Source organism: Culex pipiens, chromosome 3 (assembly GCF_016801865.2).
Source record: "Culex pipiens pallens isolate TS chromosome 3, TS_CPP_V2, whole genome shotgun sequence".
Taxonomy (NCBI): domain Eukaryota; kingdom Metazoa; phylum Arthropoda; class Insecta; order Diptera; family Culicidae; genus Culex; species Culex pipiens.
The window spans coordinates 100,947,468-100,968,386 of record NC_068939.1 but is presented as its reverse complement, the minus strand read 5'-3'; the positions used below and the strand labels follow the sequence as shown (position 1 = coordinate 100,968,386).

Genomic DNA, 20,919 nt, shown 5'->3' with positions numbered 1-20,919 from the left:
ACAATGCGTCATTCCAACCGTAACGATACGCTTCTCGAGAAAAGTTCTTCGACAAAGCTTCTTTCTTCCTCCATGCCTTGCCTAACATTCCCGCGCCCTTCACTTTGCAGTTAAGAAACACTAGATGCCGGTCGAGAGATGAGCGAGAGAGAAAGCGACGGCAGTCAAAAGTTTTCAGATCAAATCAAATTTCGTTCAAGTAACCCAACACGTGTGGGGGTGTGTGTGATGGTGCTGGTACCAGCAGCAAAGGATTCGGTGGCTAAATTCTGCCATCATTGCCGCACTGTGCCACCAACTTCTCCCCCGGCACGATGGCCCACAGGTGTGTGCGTGATACTAAAGTTCCAACTAAGAGTCCTAGCGACGTGACATAAACGTTTTTTAGGGCAAAAGGTCTTAATTTTTACTGATTGAAATTTGCAAAACTTAATTCAATTATGTTTTGCTCAAACCCATTTTGTTTTGATTATGTCGCCCAAAGGTTAGGGGAAACTATCTCCTCTTCAGTTTTGTTAAAATCTCAAAAATAGTTTTAATTTGACCATTTATTCTTTTTATTATTCAAAATTTTCTTTTACAATCACTACAGTTTTGTTAGTAATTGAAAATGTGTTGTTATAAGTTGTTGTTGAATTAATTAGGGGGACTTTAACCTTATGGGTTATTCACTCCTGTCTGTGTTGCTATAAAATGCGTTTAAAGTAAAAATGACACATTCTCCGGGCTAGTATACCAGTGGGAAAAATTTAAAACTTGATTTATGGCGAAATAGATGTTTTGATAAGATTTTTTATAGTTTAAGGCTTGTAAAACCGACTTTTACAAACATTCAAAGATTTACAACCTTGACTTTTAACTTGAGTGAAGTATAAACTGAGGGATTTTTGGCTGAAATTTTCGAAAAATATGCACATTTTATTCAATTTTATAATGTTTTCTCAAGTAAAACTTATTTCAAAATTAAAAATGACAAAAATCAGTATATCTAACTCATTTCAACCTTTAGGCTTGGCTTACAAATGTTGAAAATCGATAGATATTGGAATTAAATTGAACAACTTGTCTCTTTGTATTCTTTAAAATCCGAACCAATAGATGTCAAGATATCATCACTCACTTATTGCTAACTTACCATCTTTTTTTTTTTTTTAAAATATCATGGCTCTTTGTACAAGATTTTGCTCCATGGTAAAATTTGACAAAAATAGTGTAAAATCAAAAATAAATTTGTGTTATCTACAGTCATCCCACATATTCGGAACGGTTTACAGATCGGCCAACGCTCAAAAAATCATAGCAAATCGATAATTGAACTTAATGATTCGCTTTTACCTTCATTTGAAAGCTTTTCTTGCGATCTTTCGAATGATGTATCGAACAACTGCAAATTTTAACTTTTATATCAAGTTTTTGAAGAAAAACATTGACCCTTGAAATCCACAAATTCGGAACACTTTTTTCTTACGGATGTAAACAAACTTTGGTTCTCTCCGTGAGCACATAATTTTTACAAAATAATGACTTATCGCACTGAAACCAATGAAACTCAAGCTAAGTTATGTTTTATAAGTGGTCTGATAACTTTTTTTGTTAAAATATCAGTTAAATTCAGGTGTTCCACTATTGTGGGAGGCACAATAACAACCCACAATTATGGAACAGGCAATTTGGAGGCAGTGTTTTGCTGCTCTGGATTAAATAGTCTTGAAATGAGGTTTTTTGTTTAAAAAATACTAATTTTACTAGTGAAATAGCAAGAGAATGTCCAAATGAAGGCCCTAAAAATAGTAGGGTCGACAGAAAAGCTACATTTGCCATGTTATTGATAAATTATCACAAAAGTGTTCCGAATTTGTGGGTGTTCCGAATATGTGGGATGACTGTATATAAAATTAAAGGATTTAACAAATAATTAATAAAAATTGTTTGTTAATTTTCTATGAGTAAAAACCACATTCTCACTACCAAGGTTTTACAAAGATTTTTTTTAGCTGAGAATTTCAAGATTTTAAAGTAAATTTTCTAGATCATAATCCTGTTTCGAAAGTTTCAAATTGACCCACACACGTCATCCCCAAGATTGTCATCTCATCTCCGTTCCGCTCCAGATTGCAATCATGTTAGTAGCACTCGTTTAGTGTATCCGTCGCAAGGAAAAAAAATGAAGAAAAAAGCACACAGATGACTTCCGAGTTTTCATCTCTGCTGCCACCGAGCACCGTGTCGTGCTTCCGTTTTCCCAACAAATACAAACCAAACCTAGTCAGTGCCAGCAGCGTGCTGGAGCGAAGCCATTCGGGTGTGTTTACCTGCGAAAAAAAGGACAAACGAGAGAGAGAAGTGGCATTAGACTTAATTGATTTTTAATTGGAATTTTCGTATTAAAACTGGGCCTCGGGTTGGGTGATAGACTTGGAGAATTTATTGCTTTCTGGGGGTAGACCCTCGTGTACCAGATCGTAGGCTTTGTTGTAGAAAGAGGAGATTGAATAGGTTTACAATTTGTTTCAATTCTGCTTTCATTAGAGGGAAATGTTTTTTTTTTGGTCTCTCCATAAAAGCTGTTTTATGTAAAATTCAATGAAACTTGAATGCTCGGGAAAAAGATTAAGTAAGCTTTGAAGAGCGTCGGCCTTTGAACTGGCATGGAAATTGAAGTGCTTGATTGATTCAAACTCGGTGCTGACAGAAGTAGGTAGGGGAGAGTGGGGAGACTTGATCCCCTTTTTTTGTATCGCACATAACTCTTTCAATTTCTCACAAAACTATAAACTTTTTGCATGAATTGAAAGCTTAAACATTCAACTATGTTTGGCTAATAAGGGTATTTCATCAGATGAACTCTTCGAATCATGCCAAGCGTTTTAAAAAAATATTTTAAACCGGCATTTTAAAAATGTTAGGGGTAACTTGATCCCCCTTTCAACATTTTGAAGAAATCTTAAGCAAAATGTTTCTTATTCATCCAAACTTTTAATTTTCTATAAGTTACAGCAATTTCACATAAAACCTGTACGTTTGTGTTCAAAATAAAACAAGTTTAGTATGTAAAATATTCAAAAACTTAAAATATTATTTTTTAGACCAAAATTAAGCATGTTTACAAAAGCTGGAAATTTTTGTTTACAAAACTTTTGAAAAAAGGTTCAAACTGCAGTAAGTTATGTTCAACTATACTAAAGGAAACTATGTACGAAAACCCAGCCCAATTATTTAATCTTGAGGCTGATTCGAGTGACTTTAAAAATGCAGGGATCAAGTCTCCTTAAACGCACTTTTTTAAACAATTGATTGTAAAAATAGTATGACAATAAATTTAACGTCAAATTCGTAAGGGTTTTGGAGTTGATATGTTTATCAAACAATTCATGCAAAAAAAATATTTTTTTGAATATTTTTTTAGTGTTTTCTATGCATATCAAAAAAAGAAAAAAAGATCTCTTGGAAGTTTCTTGAAGCTCGTTTTAGAAAAATGTGTGTAACTCAATCTAAACATTTTTTAATTTTTTTCTTTGTTTTCTACAATGAGTTTTAGTTAATTTCGCACAACTTTCTAGAACAAAGCTAATTGTTTTACCCACATACTGACGAGATACAGGCTTGGGATCAAGTGTCCCCGGGGATCAAGTCTCCCCACTCTCCCCTACATTTGAATATCCTTGAAGTCTTCTCGGCATTTGCGCAAAAAAGTTGTTCCAATTTGCATGCCATCGATACGGACTGTTGAGAGAATGTTCTCGGCATCTCTAATGTTGCGTAAAACACGCGCCAAAACCACCCCGTGTCGTCGTCGTCGTAGTCTGACGTAACCGCAAAAGGTCTTCGCAGTTCTTCGCAGTTTCGTTTGTTGTTCGACGACAATTCGGTCTTTTGTCTGTCTGGCTTGTTAGGAGCCTGACATCCACTGAACTGGATGCTGGACTGAAGAACACAAGGAAGAGCAAGCCCACTTGTGTATTGACATCTCGGATGACATTTTTTTCGCCTCTTTCGTCTTTAACGAATGTTCCCTCTGTTGTTATATCCTTGGGGGGAAACTCGACTCAACCGCAACTCGGGCTCAACCTCAACTCAACTCGCTTGGCCCCGAGTAATTGTGTTTATGCATGCTTATGAACCCTCGTCAACCGCAACATATGTTTGTTTTATGTTAATTCTGCTCAAACATGTTCACTCGCAGTTTGCGCACAATTTCGGCGAGACTCTTTAACAGTCGAGATGCGTTCGCAGCTTAAAGGGGAAATCTTAATTTGTCTGAAATCACAAAAAAACTCTTTTGAAACTTGAAAGTTAAAGCAATCTAAACTTTGTCCACTTTAATTTTCAGCAAACACTCACTGTTCGATAATGTGTTTGGTTTCATCATCATCATCATCAACGCCTACTGCCAAGAGATGGCCATCTAGAACAAAACGTCGTCTGTCTGTTGGTTTAGTGGCGTATCAATGTCGGGCCGGCAACAATGCGGTGCGGAGTAAAATTGGTACTTTGAGCAAATCGATAAGTTATTGGTTGGTAGGACAACAGCTAGATGACACTAGTTTTCAGTGTAGTGGTTAAATCAGTAAGATAGAAAAGACACTTCTAACATGTTTTCCTAAAATTTAGATTTTTATATGCTTGAAGAAACTTTTTGCTGATAGAAAGCGTATTTAAAAATATCGCTTAACCCTCTAACGCCCATGGTTAATCCAAAGCACCACTAATTTTTGCCTTCAAAATTAAATTTCTCTGCAACCATGCAATATTTCAACCTTGTTCTACCTGCATTAGTTTGCATGGAATGTTAACTTATAACCATTAAAATTTCAACCAATTTGGTTGATCCAGTTACAAGTAATGAAGAAAATCGTAAAAATATCGATTTTGCTCTGGGCGGGAAGGGGTTAATAGAAGCTCTTAAATTTTTGTTTTGTTGTAAGGTTTAAATGCAAACACATTCCCAAACATGAAAATAGCTCAATCGCTCAGTGAGAATCGTGCGAAACTCGTACTTCTTTTGTTAGTTGTTTATATTATTCTTTTTCAATGTTATAACAGCCGCTTTTGTCTATTTCTTTGTTTTCAACTTGCGGCAACATAATTTTTCGAACAGGTTTTAGCTATTTACTCGCAAAAAAAACTCCCAAAATAAGTGATTACTTGCAATGCTCTATTAATCAACTAACGGCATTCCCACATTTGACAAATCGTTCAACAGGCCTATTTACTCGCAAAAAAAACTCCCAAAATAAGTGATTAAATGCAATGCTCTCTATTAATCAACTAACGGCATTCCCACATTTGACAAATCGTTCAACAGGCCAGTTTTCAATAGATCTAGACTAGATCGATCCTCATGAATCCGAATATCGCGGTCGCGAAGTCGAATTCCTCAAGGGAAGCGAGGTATTCAAGATGGCGGCCAATATGGCGGCTATTCAGAAATTACAGTATGAAGGCTGTCGGAGGAGCATACAATCCATGCTAGCGTCCAATATAGCGATGTGAGAATATTCATGAATTTTCAAACAACATGTAACAGGTTTGTGAACGATCAAATTTAACTAAATTGGATTCAGCGACCAACTTTGCTAAAGACACCAAATCGATTAGAAAATATCTTCTCAATATACAGAATTTCATACATTCACATACCCTTTTTGTAAAACATGTAACAGGCTTGTGATCGATCAAATTTAACTAAATTGGATTCAGCGACCAACTTTGCTAAAGACACCAAATCGATTAGAAAATATCTTCTCAATATACAGAATTTCATACATTCACATACCCTTTTTGTATTACCAGCCATCAAAATTGTATGGAGACTTCTATGGAAAAACTGATGTATAATTATATCTATGACATACGAAATACAGGAACAAAATTTCATCTAATAAAAAAAAATACTGAGAAAAGTCGAATTGCGGAATAGTAGAGAACGACTTAGCTGGTAGTTGTGCTTAGACTAGCTACCAAACGAGTACTGTATAGCATGAACTAAATTTAAATTTTTTTTTAATTGCTATCATAATTTAGAGGATCTAGAAACGCGTTTATTAAAGAAATTTAAAACTAAAAAAGCATGTTTGTGAACGTAAAATGCAGTTTATGGTATACTTTTATCAAATTCTTTCCAAATTTATCGAAGCGTTGTGTTGATTTACTATTTTAATAACAATCTTTCTCAAGTTATTACCAATGTTCACTTTTAAAGTTGGCAACCTCAAAGACCATTCTAGTGCGCTAGCTTTGCCTGCTCTGTCCCAGATATCGTGGAGCCAGCCAGCAGCTGACGGTGGTGCAAATCCAATAAGTGCATGTGGCACAATTGCGGACGATATGCCATAATGCCCCAACATAGACACTATTCTTGCCCAGGAACGAGGAGATACCAAGGAAAACGGATGCTGCATGTAATTCGGAATGTAAAAGGACAAATTTTAGCTTTTCGTACATGTGCAATTTGAACTTGTTTTCTCCCTCTCTTTGGGAGAAGTTTTATTTTCGGGTTTGTCCTGTCCTGGTGAATCAGAGCCACCCGATGACCATGGGCCGGCGTCGTCGGCACCGGACCGGCAGTATACAGCCCGTCAGGATGTAATAAAAGTGCACATCCTTGTACACGTTCACTGACTGGCAGAAAACTCTTTATATCTTTCGGGCCCCGGTTCATGCTTCCTTCTTTCAACTTTGACCGACCTGCGGCACGGCATGGCCGCTCCAAGGGTCGTCGTCGGTGTCCGCTGGAACTTTAGGTACGGAAGTGCACCCGTCATTAGGGGCAACTCACCAAAAGTTGAACACTTTTTTCGAGCTTGAAAGTTTCCACAGCTGATAATACGTCCAAGGTTCTTTACTCCTTATACTGGCCCCAACAGGAAGGCAATACCGCAAACACGATGACATCGTATATTCTCTTTGGTGGTGCCCAGCTTCGTCATGCTTTATAAATGTGCGGGAGGATAGAGAGCTTTTGCCGCAGCCCCCACAAAATTCAGCAGAAAATAGCTATACACATCCCTTTTCGTGTCTACATCAGCCGGCACGAACCACCAATAAAGCATCTGTTTCTAGCTTTTCGTCCAATTTTGGCCAATTGTGAAGGTGGAAAACTCGTCTGAACTCTCGTTGACCGCATTGGATGGCTTTTACGCACCCGTTCGTTTCTTCCGGAATGAGTTCAAACGATGACGTGCGTTTCTGGAGGCGGACGGAATTTGCAGTGAAATCGTTTCATTTTTTACTCTTCTGTTTGTCCTTTGGCTTTGATCCTGTACAGTTGGCCTGCTAATTGGGTCGATTATATTTTCTATTCTGGTTATGCTTTCTGTTTATACGAATGAAATGCATTTTCTTCAAGGATGTTTCATTTTCATAAGATGTCATGTTGGAAACATTAAAGATTGGCATTTATTTACTGAGAAATATGCTTTTCGGGATCTTAAGCATAATGGTACTCAGCAAAAATGAACTTGACAGTTATTTTTTATTAATCTGTTTTCATAAAATATTATTAACGGCTTCACCTTAAAACTCTTTTATCCATAAACATTAACTTAGAATCAGTTTGATTGATCTCAAACAAAAATTTGTTTTATAGATTGCTTGAAAAATTGCTGACTATTTCTCAAATTGGTATCAAATCATTTGAGTTACAATGTTTATAAGTTATGCAGAATACTTTGAATAATGTTTATTTTGCAATGATAAACAAATGGCTGTTAAGGTCTTTTATCTTATTTTGATTATCTGTGGTGGGACCAACGATTGGAAAATAACGTGAAACTATAGGAGAAACGAATAGATTTAAGATTTGATTGAGATTCTGCAAATTTGCCCCTGAAAATTTCAGGCAGATTGCTGAGGTCGATGCGAGATGGGTATGCTTTGCTTGTGGACTCGCTCTTAAGAAGATTTTTGTGGACTCTCCCGAAGCACCAACCGGTTTAAAGTTTGAAAGTTAGTGAACCCTGTTGTCAAACAAAATCATATTTTCTTGATTTTTGCCGCAAACCGATTGCAAGCCAATTGATCACATTTTATAACATTGCCACAAGTTTATGGCGAGCTTTATACTGCTTACGCCAGCAGCTCTTCGAACAATCCTGCCAAGAACACGTTACTCATGCACACAACATATCAAACCACGAAGCAAACCAATAGGAAATTTCAAAATGCCATTCCGCCATCAAACTGCTCTCCACTGTTCTGAGCAGATATGTGCTTGCGGTGCTTTTTATAACCCTTCCTCTCTTTTTACCAGGAATGCCACTTGGCAAAACGGGCAAGGACGACGTTTGGGGTTCCCCTCTTCTTCACTGTGGTCTCGTAATGGAAATTCGAAAAATTCAATTCATGTAAAAATAGCGACACGTAACCGTGGAGGAAAAGCAATATATTTCTGTTTTTCTCCACAAGCCCCATACTCACATTCACACACACGGAGGATTCGATTCGATTTGTAGTGCGCGCTTCGCGATATATAACGAATTGGATTCACTGTCGCGCGGAGGGCTATCAGTGCCTTCAAGTTTGGCTTTATTTTATCCCTGCAAGTATATCCGCCAGATTGGAGTTTATCACATCCACGTGACATGCTGCTGCTGCTGCCGTAGTTGCTCCAGGAGGTGGGAGGAAAATGTCTCTCCGGGGATATATTGTGGCTAGCAAGAATTGGCCAGCCAAGAGCAAATGTGCATGTTTCGGAAACACGCCAAGTTGGCACTTGACAACGAAATAACGAGATTGTTCCTTTTTGCAGTGGCTTTGGTTGTGGAGTTTGCTTTGTACTCAAAAGTTGGTAAGATTTCGCGACGAACTTTTTATAAGGACCTTTAGCGAATGTTTTGTTTGCAATTGTTTTGAAGCCATTATTAAATGTTTTATTACAGATTCATAACACTAGATTTTGAATCTGCGATTTTACAAACAAAAATTATACTTCGTAGAGCATTGTTGCCACATATCTGGGCCATGATTTTTCGATCGGAGATGTAAATTGCACTTCGATGGGTATTAGACAAAAAATCGTCTACATCGTGTTTAAAAAAAAATGTTTTAGACCTAATGTGAAACTAGCAATTTACTACGAAAAATGTTACATAATCCACCTTTAGTTGGTTGGTGCCATCCTCTCACCTAAGAGGTCTTAATAAAAATAAGTTAGGCCGTTGCAAATATTTTTCAAAGTTTATGTCCCTCAACTCTGACCAAAGTCGAGGGGGGGAGGGGAAAAAAATAAAAAAAGTATAAAAATTGAAACTACGAGCCATGGTTTCAACATTTTAATGAAAAAAGTGTTTTAAAATGCATTATACACCTGTCCAGTTGTTTTGCCATCATTAGTTTCCAAAATATCTAAGTACTGACGAATTTTTTTTAAATAAGCCCAAACATGCTAAACATGATTATCAATGCAGAAAAATGCATTTAAGATTGTTTTCAGTTGATTAGACAACTATTTTCATGAAAATTTTAAAGTTTTTTGGAAAAATATTTTTTTTGCCCCCTGATTTTTCAGACCAATTTTGAAGGGGGGGGGGGGGACATAAACTTTGAAAAATATTTGCAACGGCCTTATGAATAAAAAAAATCAAACTCCCTACAGACTTTTTGTCAAAAATACACAGATACACGGAGAAAAAAGAGTTCCCAAAATCGTGAACATCCGTTCATGAAATAGGGAACCACGAACAAAGTGTTCAAATTCCATGGTACGTTTTTTAAAATCGTACCATGGTATTTGAACACTTTGTTCGTGGTTACCAATTTCATGAACTGGTGTTCACGATTTTGGGAACTCTGTTTTCTCCGTGCACCGTCTTTGAAGAAATGGCATCCCGCTACACGGAGAAAAAAGAGTTCCCAATATCGTGAACAAGAGTTCATGAAAATGGGAACCTCGAACAAAGTGTTCAAATCCCATGGTACGATTTTGAAAAACGTACCATGAAATTTGAACACTTTGTTCGTGGTTCCCATTTTCATGAACGCCTGTTCACGATATTGGGAACTCTTTTTTCTCCGTGTACACGGTATTTTCATGGTGATCAGACCCGGCCCGGTTATATTGAAAATCTTTTTTTTTTTTTTGTTGTAGTCGTCTAAATAGCTTTTTTATCATAACATTCAAACGACTATATGAAACTGTACAATTTTGAATATCAAGCTGTAGGACCTTAAAATGAACCGAGTGGACCACATCTGGATAAAGTTCGTTCAGCCAATGCCGAGAAAATCAAATACATACATGATTCTGGGTCGATAAGTATAAATGAAGGTGGGTTTAGGAGGTCAAATTAAAAAGTGCATTTTTCGAGTGATTTTATAGCCTTTCCTCCGTGAGGAAGGCAAAAGGTGAAAAGTGATTTATTTATTGCTTTATTTTTAATTTAAGAAGAAAACGTTACTTAATCCACCTTTAGGTGGTTGGTGCCTTCCTCTCATTTATAGTGATTCCAACCCCCCTAAAGTGTCCACATGTTTATGGATCTTCCCTAATAAAAATAAGTGATGAGTAAAAAAAACAGACTACCTACAGACTTTTTGTCAAGATTATACAGACACGGCCTTTGAGGAAAATGGCATCCCTCTACACGGCTTTTTCGTGGCGCCTGTTCACGATATTGGGAACTCTTTTTTCTCCGTGTACACGGTATTTTCATGGTGATCAGACCCGGCCCGGTTATATTGAAAATCTTTTTTTTTTGTTGTAGTCGTCTAAATAGCTTTTTTATCATAACATTCAAACGACTATATGAAACTGTACAATTTTGAATATCAAGCTGTAGGACCTTAAAATGAACCGAGTGGACCACATCTGGATAAAGTTCGTTCAGCCAATGCCGAGAAAATCAAATGCATACATGATTCTGGGTCGATAAGTATAAATGAAGGTGGGTTTAGGAGGTCAAATTAAAAAGTGCATTTTTAGAGTGATTTTATAGCCTTTCCTCCGTGAGGAAGGCAAAAGGTGAAAAGTGATTTATTTATTGCTTTATTTTTAATTTAAGAAGAAAACGTTACTTAATCCACCTTTAGGTGGTTGGTGCCTTCCTCTCATTTATAGTGATTCCAACCCCCCTAAAGTGTCCACATGTTTATGGATCTTCCCTAATAAAAATAAGTGATGAGTAAAAAAAACAGACTACCTACAGACTTTTTGTCAAGATTATACAGACACGGCCTTTGAGGAAAATGGCATCCCTCTACACGGCTTTTTCGTGGCGATCAGACCCGACCAGTTGAGGTTATGTGAATTCAGACCATTTTTTAAACTGCTTGTAATTTAAGATAGATAAGTCAGATCTTGAAAATTCTTACTCCACCTAAAAGGTCTTCAGCTGGTGCTTCTAAAAATATATAACTTGTGAGGGTTTCATGAAAAAACCACCCTTTTTACCATAATTTTAATTTAATATGAAACAGTTTTTTAAACATAACTTTTTAAATACATGATAAATTTAAATAGCAACTTAGGGGACGTTAAGACGAATCGATTAAATCCATTTCGGCCAAAATCGGTTGAGCCTGTGACGAGATATTCCAGTGACATTGATTTGGTACACATGTCTGCATACAGCCAAACACACAGACATTTGCTTAGCTGGTGATTCTGAGTCGAAAAAAATATAAAAATTGAAAAAAACAAGGCATAGTCTAAACATTTGAATGCAAAAAGTATTTAAAATGCATTTTAAACTAGTTCAGTTGTTTTGCAATCATTAGCTTAAAAAAAAAAGTAAGATTTAACGAAACAAAAAAAATGCGAAAAAAAACTTTTTGCGATACTAAACATCGAAATTTTTTAAAAATTCTAAAGACGTTTAAATCAACCCGAATATGCTCAAAATGATTTAAATTGCAGGGGGATCTAGGGGGGTGCCACTTCAGGTTTTCGAAGCGGATTTGGATCCGCTCCAGAACTTTGGGACTCGCTCTCTCTATTTAGCCGAATCTGTGTAGTTTCATTCAGAGTGTTGGTTATGACATTTCGTTTGGTTTGTTTATGTTTTGGAAAAACGTGTTTTTCCAATCGTAAACATTTTACGGTTGAAGTTACGTAAGAATCTGTGGCCACGGAGCAACCAACCGGCAAAGTATACGGCGTCCGGTTCCGCCTTCAGTCGGTCTGGACATCCGGCCGGTTGCTTCGAAGGAGGAGGAGGAGAAGACGGTGCCAGTGGTGGTAGCGGATCTGAATTGAACAGTGCCGAGCGGAAAGGATTCAAACGGTGAAGCGATCGATAGTTCTTTGGACCACCCCTGTGGTTCCAGAGTGGTCGCGAGAAAACCTGGGAGAAGGAGGGTGGTAAGTTTGGCACGCCGTAGCCGGTGGGGGAAATCACAAATGTTGTGAAGTGGTGTCTTTTGGCTAGTGGAGGACCGGTGGTGTTTGCAGTTGGCCAAGACAGATCTCTCATTCCTTTTCTTTACCGTAGATCCTGAATTTGTTGGAGACAAGCTAGGGGGATTTGCATCAGTGGCGTGAATTGACCAACATCTACCAACCGAAGACGGTTCCGCAGAATTTACTGTACGAGAAGGTCACGCACATTTCGGTGACATCCGGAGTTTGGCCAGGACAAGACCGTTTCGCTGCACACGTGTACGCTCTAGACCATTGCGCGCACTGAAAGGCCAACGAAAACCAAGCAAGGCTCCGGAGGCAGCAAAGATACGGCCGACCGGCTCGATACGCCACCACCTCCTGCGCCGGCTCCGTGCACTTGCAGTGACACCGGAAGTGCTAACAACTCAAACAAATATCGCAAACGGATGGCCCCCAAAGACGACTTGGACAGCAAGAAAGACGAGGAGCAGTGGCTGCTGAAGTCAGATTCATCTAGAAGTGACCTAAGTTCGTATCGGAACTAATCTTTTATCTTTGCAGGGTCGTCATCTTTTCCGAGGACGATCGGTCGGTACCAACCGGCGCGATCTCTTGGTGGTCAATAAATCCCAGCGGTCAAGTTTGGAACTGGAAATTACAAAGCACCCGGAGGATCCTACCCCGTTGTCTACTGGCCACCGGAGTAACCCGGCTAGCGGCGACGAAGACATTACGAGTGGCTTAAACGCCTAAATCCGTCAACGAGACATACAGCACCGACCGAATCGTCGTGCAAATTTGTGCAAAATCGCTCTGCAAATCGTGTGGAAGTCCCGTTGTACAGCCCTATCTGAACCAACTTCTGAGCACGAAAAAAGCCGAAAGACAAAAATCGTTCATGTTTGCAGTAACGTGCCATGCCTAGCAGGCCGGCATCAGCGTGTTCAACGCGATCCTCAAAATAGCCAATGGCGACGCGACCATTCGTGATTCGATGATTTTCCCGGTCGGAAGTGTCCCCGATCAATCTCCACTCAGAATCCTTTGAATCTATGACACCTGCTCATTCACCTAGACCGGTGCTGCACGTGTGGCCTGACCGAGTCGCTGTGCTACTGCACCAAGTGCACCAAGGTTTGTCACAAAGGTCACGACTGCAAGCTGAACCAACGCTTTCTGGAATCCGACGTGATGAACCGTTCATTCGATTCCCGATATGTTGCTCAGCTGGAGGTCACAAGGATGGCTCAAGCCGCGCAAGCTGGGACTGCACGCGAAGATGGCCGATTCGTACGCCATCGTTGGCGCTTAAATCAGCAAAGCTTTATTTTATCAATCGCATCAAATACCGAAAAATTAAAGTAACAATAAATTAAATGACATTGTAATAATTATCATTAAAAACCATTCACTATAGCAATAAATGTATCTGTCTTCATGTAATCCTCAATGTACTCGGACGGCTCGTGCGCATTCAGTTCCAGGTCGTCATTCTTCGGCTCGTGCGCCGTACCGCGCTATACCAGCACTTGCACGCCGGCGGCCGCGTTATGCTGCATTATCACGTTCTCGCTGATGGTGACGTCCTTGCTAATCAACTTCACTTGGACGCGCATCATGCGAGCCGGGTTGTGCACGATCGGTGTCCTGAATGTCGAAGCTGAGTTCGGGCCCATTCGGGGTCTTCGGTGGCAGCGATCGATGGAGTTTGTTGGCGGCGCTGGAGTGGCGTCCTTGGACTTATAATTTTTCTCCTCCTTTGGCTTCCTCCTTGCCTTAACTTGTTTGGATTGGCGCTGGAATCTTCGTCGACAAGCATCTTGGAATCGGCGTCTTGAGCGTTGTCCGTTTTCTCGTCTCGATACAGGCATGTGCTGCAAAATACAGGACAGCGATGACGACCTTTCGAGGGCCATGGCCACTCCATGACGGATGTGCGGGTTTTACGACTCGGCGAGCAGCGGACCACGGATGGGCATATCAGCGGCACGCATCAGCCGGTGTTGTAGTGGTGGTGGTGATGATGATTGGTTGGGTTTGTCCTGCAGGGCCAGTGGCCACGAAACGTCCGCCTCTCCTTATTTCTTAACTTCCAGCGCAGCTGCTACCGCCGCAGCCTTTGTACCTTGCGGCTTCAAGGTGGAATTCGATCTGGTAAGCCACCAGGACCGAGTTTATGCAAGGTCAGGTTTTTCGAGCAATTCGGCGTTCTCCAGGAAAATCAGGCACATGTGGACGCAGTAGTTTGTACGCCTCTGTGGTAGAGGCCGACCAGGCAGCGCAGCATCGTTGGAAAAAGTGCGGTTCTGGACGAGGCTCTGCAAGCTTTTTCCTGTGGGAAGGAATTTAATTAAGTTTCCTAAACCAATTTTTATTGTGAACCATCACCTGAAAAGTATACTCCAACATCCCGGCAATATCGAAAGCCTTCGTACTCGAAGATTCCACCACGTCCATTCGGAGCGTCCCCTGCGCCGCTGCATTTCCGGTGCATCCAAACAACAGAAATCTACGAATTTGTTAGCATCAATCTGCTGGGGATCTTTGCATTTCCACTCACTACTTCTTCCGCGTCTTCCAAGGTCACTAGCTGGGCCTTCACCGGAACCGACTCCAGTACCAATGCCAAGGGACACGGACACGCAAACTGATGATCCGATTTCGGGTATTTTTTAAAATTTAATAAAAACAACATGCCGTTTGTTTTGTTTTCCTTCTAATGACAGTTCGACAGCATGTACACGGTTGAGTGGAATTAACAAATTTAGCTTAGAATAATCATAGTTCCAGACAAGGTTTCGGATCGGATTCGGAGGATTCGGAGCGTCTGAAGCCGATTGAAAGGATTCAGAGCAGAGAAACCCGCCAGAACCTAAGTGGCACCCTCCTAGAGGGGGATGCATTTTAAATCAATTTTATCTGATTGCACTTAAATTTGCATGGAAATTTTGAAGTTTTTTGAAAAAATATTTTTTTGCCCCCTGATTTTTCGGGCCAACTTTGAAGCAGGAAGGGGGGGGGGGGAGGGGTGACAAAAAAGATTGTAAAAGCCTTATTGGAAGAGAATTCAGTTCAATTGATTTCTGTCAGAAAGCTAAAATTCGTCATAACTTGACGAAATTGAAACGTTCACTGACATCAACTTTAAAAATGTCGATTTGTTTTAATCAAATCATGAACAAATAAATCCTTCTACTGAAGTAACACATAAGATATTTCTAAATCTTTCTCAGTACGATGAATTCAACACATTTAACCTCACTTTTAAATATACTTCTAATTCATCCCTATTGACACTCCGCACAGGTATTTAATAATGATCTCCAGGTGCTAAATTGAATTCACAGAGAAGGGGGATAGTCTTCTGACTGCAATGGAAATACCAAATCGGAAAGATTCCTTTCTCTACCCCTTCTTCCTCTGTTGGGAAGCTCCTTCGAGATGTTTGATAAGAACGCGCTCCAACGACGACGACACTGAGAAGTACGTTATCAGAGCAAAAGCGAGGACAATGGAATCAATGCCGATGGCAGCAGAGCAGTACGTGTGGGGGGTATTACGGGAAGAATCAGCAGGAAAAAAGGACAACAAAGCGTTTAGTTTCCAATATGTTCATCGTCGAGAGCGCTAACTTGGTGCACCCTTCAGTACTTTCTTTTTTGCGATGCCATCATGCGCTTAATGAGCTCGAAATGAGAAGAAAAAGTTTTTCCATCAATCGAGGTTGTCTTTAGATAGTTCTTTTTTGCTTCTGCTTGAGATCTTTGCTAATATACTGGATGAACGAAAAGGAATTGATATTGAAAGTGCAAAATGTCCTGCTAAACTTTATTAATAACGCTTCAAAGAATCGTGTTTGAATTAATACTTTGTGGAAGTAATAAGAAAGTATCAATAACTAATGATAGGCATTGGTTGTAAGTAGACAGATTGCAAGGTTTTTTTATAGTTCAAACTTGAAACTCAAAAAGTTATCAAACTGTAAAAAACGCATAACTTTTTTCGTATTTTCACAAAACGTCATATTATGCCAACTGTCATGCCAACGTCATGAATAAACGAAACAAGCAAGAAATTTGCGAATGTATGGAACCTTCATTGATGTTGCTAGAAACCATAATCGTGGAGTGACCTCGAACAGTTTCTAGCACACGTGGCTCGTTCAGCGGAGTGCGTCCTTCATATCCCAGCCGTCTCCCATTTCATGGCTTATTATTCCTTTACGAGATCGTTGTTTCGGCCCCGGATGAAAGCAACAAGGCGAGCAAATGCTCTTTTCACGGAAAGTAGAGCCCACTGTCGGTTTGTAGCCTAGAAACAAACGAACACTAGTCACAGTGGTAACTGGGAATTGAAACAAGTGATATATTTTTTTCTGCAAAAAAAGTTAAGTGTGTATCAGTAAAGGCAGCATGAAATTTATTTTTCTGATTAAAAAAATTAAAAATTAAAATTTTCAATACTTATTATATTTTTAACATTATTTAAAAAGCAAAATATTATGCAACATAGAAATTATCCAAGCACCTCCCACATTCCCATCTTAAAATTATTATTTTTTAAACTTTTTAATTAAACTTACCAGTTTAAAATCATTTTTTTCTGCTTGACACGGAATTCTGATAAGACACGGAATCCTGATTACAAGGACTATTGTATCGTGTTACCCATTTTTACTGTTATTAAGCATTTCTAGATCTATAACACAGTTCCTATTGAGAGGAAAAGTGCTGTTCCATCCAGATGCTGTAACCTCCATTCCTTGTGCCTTGTGCGCTATGTATCGCTAGAACCGCGGTGACAATTTTTTAGTGTCATTTTTCAAGCTCTTCCCAGCTGCTATTATTTGCCACGCGGGGTCTTGTAAAGACAATTGTATTTTTGCGGCGATACTTTTCCAGTGTTCCCTTTGCTCTGATCTGGACAATGCGACTGGACTGCAGTGCAATACCGATCGGCTGGGCATTATTTACATGCGAAGACACGAGGAAAGTATTTTGGGAAGAGGCGCAAAGGAATATCCCAAGATTGATCACATGCTAGAAGAGCACGTAAAGCAACCGTTTTATACTCATGCGATTGCTGCTACCTCTGAACTTAAACCTAAGGCTGCCACCCTGAGAAGAATCCATGAAAATCATCAAAAAAATCATTTTTAGACGCTAGAATTAATTTCTACAGCAAGCTTTTATGTTTACTTAATTGCATGTATGCCATCCATCTACCTACGCAATCTTTTTATAGCATGGGATGTAGAATGGACGGAAAGAGACGGAAATCTCTGGATTGTTCTCCTTCTCTACATCACAAAAGTGTATGAACAAAAGCCGTGTAGACTACACGCCGAGCAAGATGTGTTGCGAATAAAGTGCAAAACAAATAAACATCAAAGTGGAATAAATCCGTTCTCGACGCGTTCGAATTTGTAACCGACTTAATCCTGAAGTGCCGCCGCGTCCCCGAAAGTGTTATCCAGCTTATCCGTGGTGTTTCCTGACCGGTTCCGGCGTTGAAAAATCTGGGCGCTGTGTGGTGTATCAAGCCGTCATTTTTCGAGGCATCCAAGTGAGAAACAAAAAGTAGCTTTTGCTCGCTCACACAACTACACCCCGTAATGGAACGAACACCTCCTGCCAACCCTACCCACGAAGCCAATGTTTTGAAACGAAGTTGGACGGACGGCGATTCCTCATCGATGGATTCTACCACAAATCTCCTCAATTTCGAAACTCCCGTCCCGAAGCGGGGTAGGATGGACGGTGCTGATGATGGTGTCTCTGCGAAGCTGGATGCTGCCGTGAAATTGTTTATGGAGCAGTTTACCGAAACCAAAACAATGATTCACGAAATGCGCACCGACCTCAACAAGAAAATCGAAACCATCAAAACTGATCTGGAAGGAAAACTTGAGGCTGTGTCCAAAGACATAACTTCCCTCCGGTCCGATTGCGCTACGAAATTTCTGCAGGCCGATGCCAATGTTGACGCCCTAAACGATCGTCTTGATGGTGTCTCCCACGCGATCGACAGTTTGGAAAGGTGTGACGACTTGATTGTCAGTGGGGTACCGTTCGTTGAAGGTGAGGATCTGCCAGCTTACTTCACGGCGATGCTGAAGCATGTCGGACTGGACGGTAGTGTCCCCCCGTCGGTGGATATTCGGAGGCTGTACTCGCGGTCACCAAACGGAAGCGACGGAAGTTTCATCAAAATCCAGTTCGCCCTGAGAAACGCCCGTGACGACTTCTACTACGCTTACCTGGGGAAACACGACTTGAAGCTTTGCCACCTGGGAATCGACTCTACTCGCCGTGTGTATGTGAACGAGAGCCTCACCGATGCTGCGCGAAAGGTCAGAGCCGCTGCCATACGCTTGAAGAAGGACGGGAAGCTGTCGTCGGTGTACACCAAGCGCGGGGTAGTCCATGTGAAAAAACTTCCAAACGCGAACCCTGTCGCTGTACTGTCGGAGGACCAGCTTCGTCAACTCGCTAGTTAAGTCGAATTTTAACCGTTCCTTTTGATGTTTATTGTAATTGTAATTCTTATTATTGTATTGTGAATTTGTAAAATTTTGAACGAAGATTGTTTATGACAAAAACCAAAAAAGTCTGTTGCTTGTCTTTTCAGCCCTCTAAAAGTTGCTTGCCCCAAAATGCCATTGTCAACAAACCGCACCCTGACGAACATTCCTGCAGCCGTAATGCATGCCGTTCTTGCCCCCGGGAAACTCAACATCTGCCATGGCAATGCACAGAGTTTATGTGCTAGGAAGGGTACTAAGTTGGATGAAATCAAGAGCAACTTACAGGATTCCAAAGTCACCATCGCCTGCTTTACCGAATCCTGGCTGACAACAAAGAACACTGATCGCAGCATCGCTATCCCTGGGTTTGCGTTCCTCCGATGTGACAGGAAGTACTGTCGAGGTGGCGGAATCGTTATCTACTACAAGGAGCACGTGGGATGTAAAGAAGTTTTCCGGATCGAGCCAACTGAACAATCTGCAGACAAAACAGAATGTTTAGCCTGTGAGCTGCGTTTTGGATCGGAAAAAGTTTTGCTGGTGGCTGTCTACAACCCCCCTGGGAACGACTGCACTGATCTTCTCGCTGAGAAATTGGACGCTCTCATCGGCAGCTTTGAGAACGTTGTTTTGATTGGCGACTTCAACACAGACCTGCGCAAACCAAGCAACGAACGCGCCCGACTTGAGTCATTGATGAGTACGTTTGCCCTCGTCTCTGTTGGAGAAGAGTCGACGTTTTACCACCGTCACGGGTGCTCTCAATTGGACCTGCTCCTATCCAGTTGCTGTGAAAAAGTCCTGCGTTTCAGCCAAGTCGCCTTTCCCGGACTTTCGACGCACGATCTCATATTTGGTTCGCTGGACTTTGACGTTCTCCCTCCAGTGCGAAGCAACACATACCGGGATTATGTACACTTCAACGCTAACGATGTCGAGCACGAAATAAATTCTGTTGATTGGTCCGAATTCTACAACCTTCACAATCCCAATGCGATGCTCGACTTTTTCAACAGTCATGTCAAACGGATTCATGACCAATGCATTCCACTTCGCACCTGCTCCAACCGTAAGAAACTCAACCCCTGGTACAACAACGAGATTAAAAGGTCGATGCTGGAACGCGACATGGCGTACGACGACTGGCGCAAGGCTCCGCCGGAACGTAAGACTTTGGCCCACTTACGATACAAGACGCTGAGAAACAAAACTAACGCACTTGTCGACAGAGCCAAATCCCAACACACTACACGATTCCTGGACAGCACACTTCCAGCCAAGACCCTTTGGAAACGTGTGCGCAGCATTGGCGCAGCAAAGGACAAAACGCCAGCCGTATGCAGTTTTCATCCAGACGACGTAAATCGCACTTTTCTGTCGAGTTTTACCGCCAAGGACTTTCCAAGACGTTCCGGAGCTGCAACTACTTTCCGTTTCTCGTTCAGGACTGTTCACCAATGGGAGGTGGTGAACGCCATCTGTGACATCAGCTCCAACGCTACGGGACTGGATGGTTTACCTATCTGCTTCATAAAAATAATTTTGCCACTTGTCATTCGCCAAGTAACGTACCTGTTCAACAAGGTGATTGAGACATCGATTTTCCCCAGTTTTTGGAAGCAAGCAAAGGTGTTACCTCTACGAAAAAAGCCGCACATCAACACCATCCAGAACCTCAGACCGATCAGCATCCTGTGCTCCCTGTCAAAGGCTCTCGAAAAGCTGTTGGAAAAACAAATGTCGTGCCACCTTAGTGAAAACAATCTGCTTTCACCTGTCCAAGCCGGGTTTCGCAAAGGCCAAGGGATCCAAACTGCTGCGGTACGCGTGTACGACGAACTAGCCGCTATCGTGGACAGGCGGGGATCTGCTGTTCTGCTGCTGTTGGACTTCTCCAAAGCGTTCGACACGATACCCCATGGCAAACTTTGCGCAAAGTTGGAGACGCAATTTTACTTCTCTGGACCTGCTGTGAACCTTGTTGCATCATATCTCGATGGACGAACTCAAACCGTTTTTTGCGACGACCAGTGTTCCGACAGTGGCGAAGTTTCATCAGGCGTTGCTCAAGGGT

General features: G+C 40.9%; 2 protein-coding genes across 4 annotated transcripts in view; both read right to left on the bottom strand.

Moving 5' to 3' along the window:
• LOC120429874 (calsyntenin-1) overlaps window positions 1-20,919 on the bottom strand; it is a 197,488-nt gene that overhangs the window by 129,333 nt on the left and 47,236 nt on the right. The window lies entirely within an intron of this gene.
• LOC120429875 (uncharacterized) lies at window positions 13,331-15,014 on the bottom strand. The gene is made up of 3 exons (XM_039594957.2): window positions 14,880-15,014; window positions 14,708-14,828; window positions 13,331-14,651 (listed from the first exon to the last, which is right to left on the bottom strand). Exons 1-3 carry the CDS (start codon window positions 15,012-15,014, stop codon window positions 14,494-14,496), a joined length of 414 nt encoding a protein of 137 aa, XP_039450891.1. The 3' UTR covers window positions 13,331-14,493.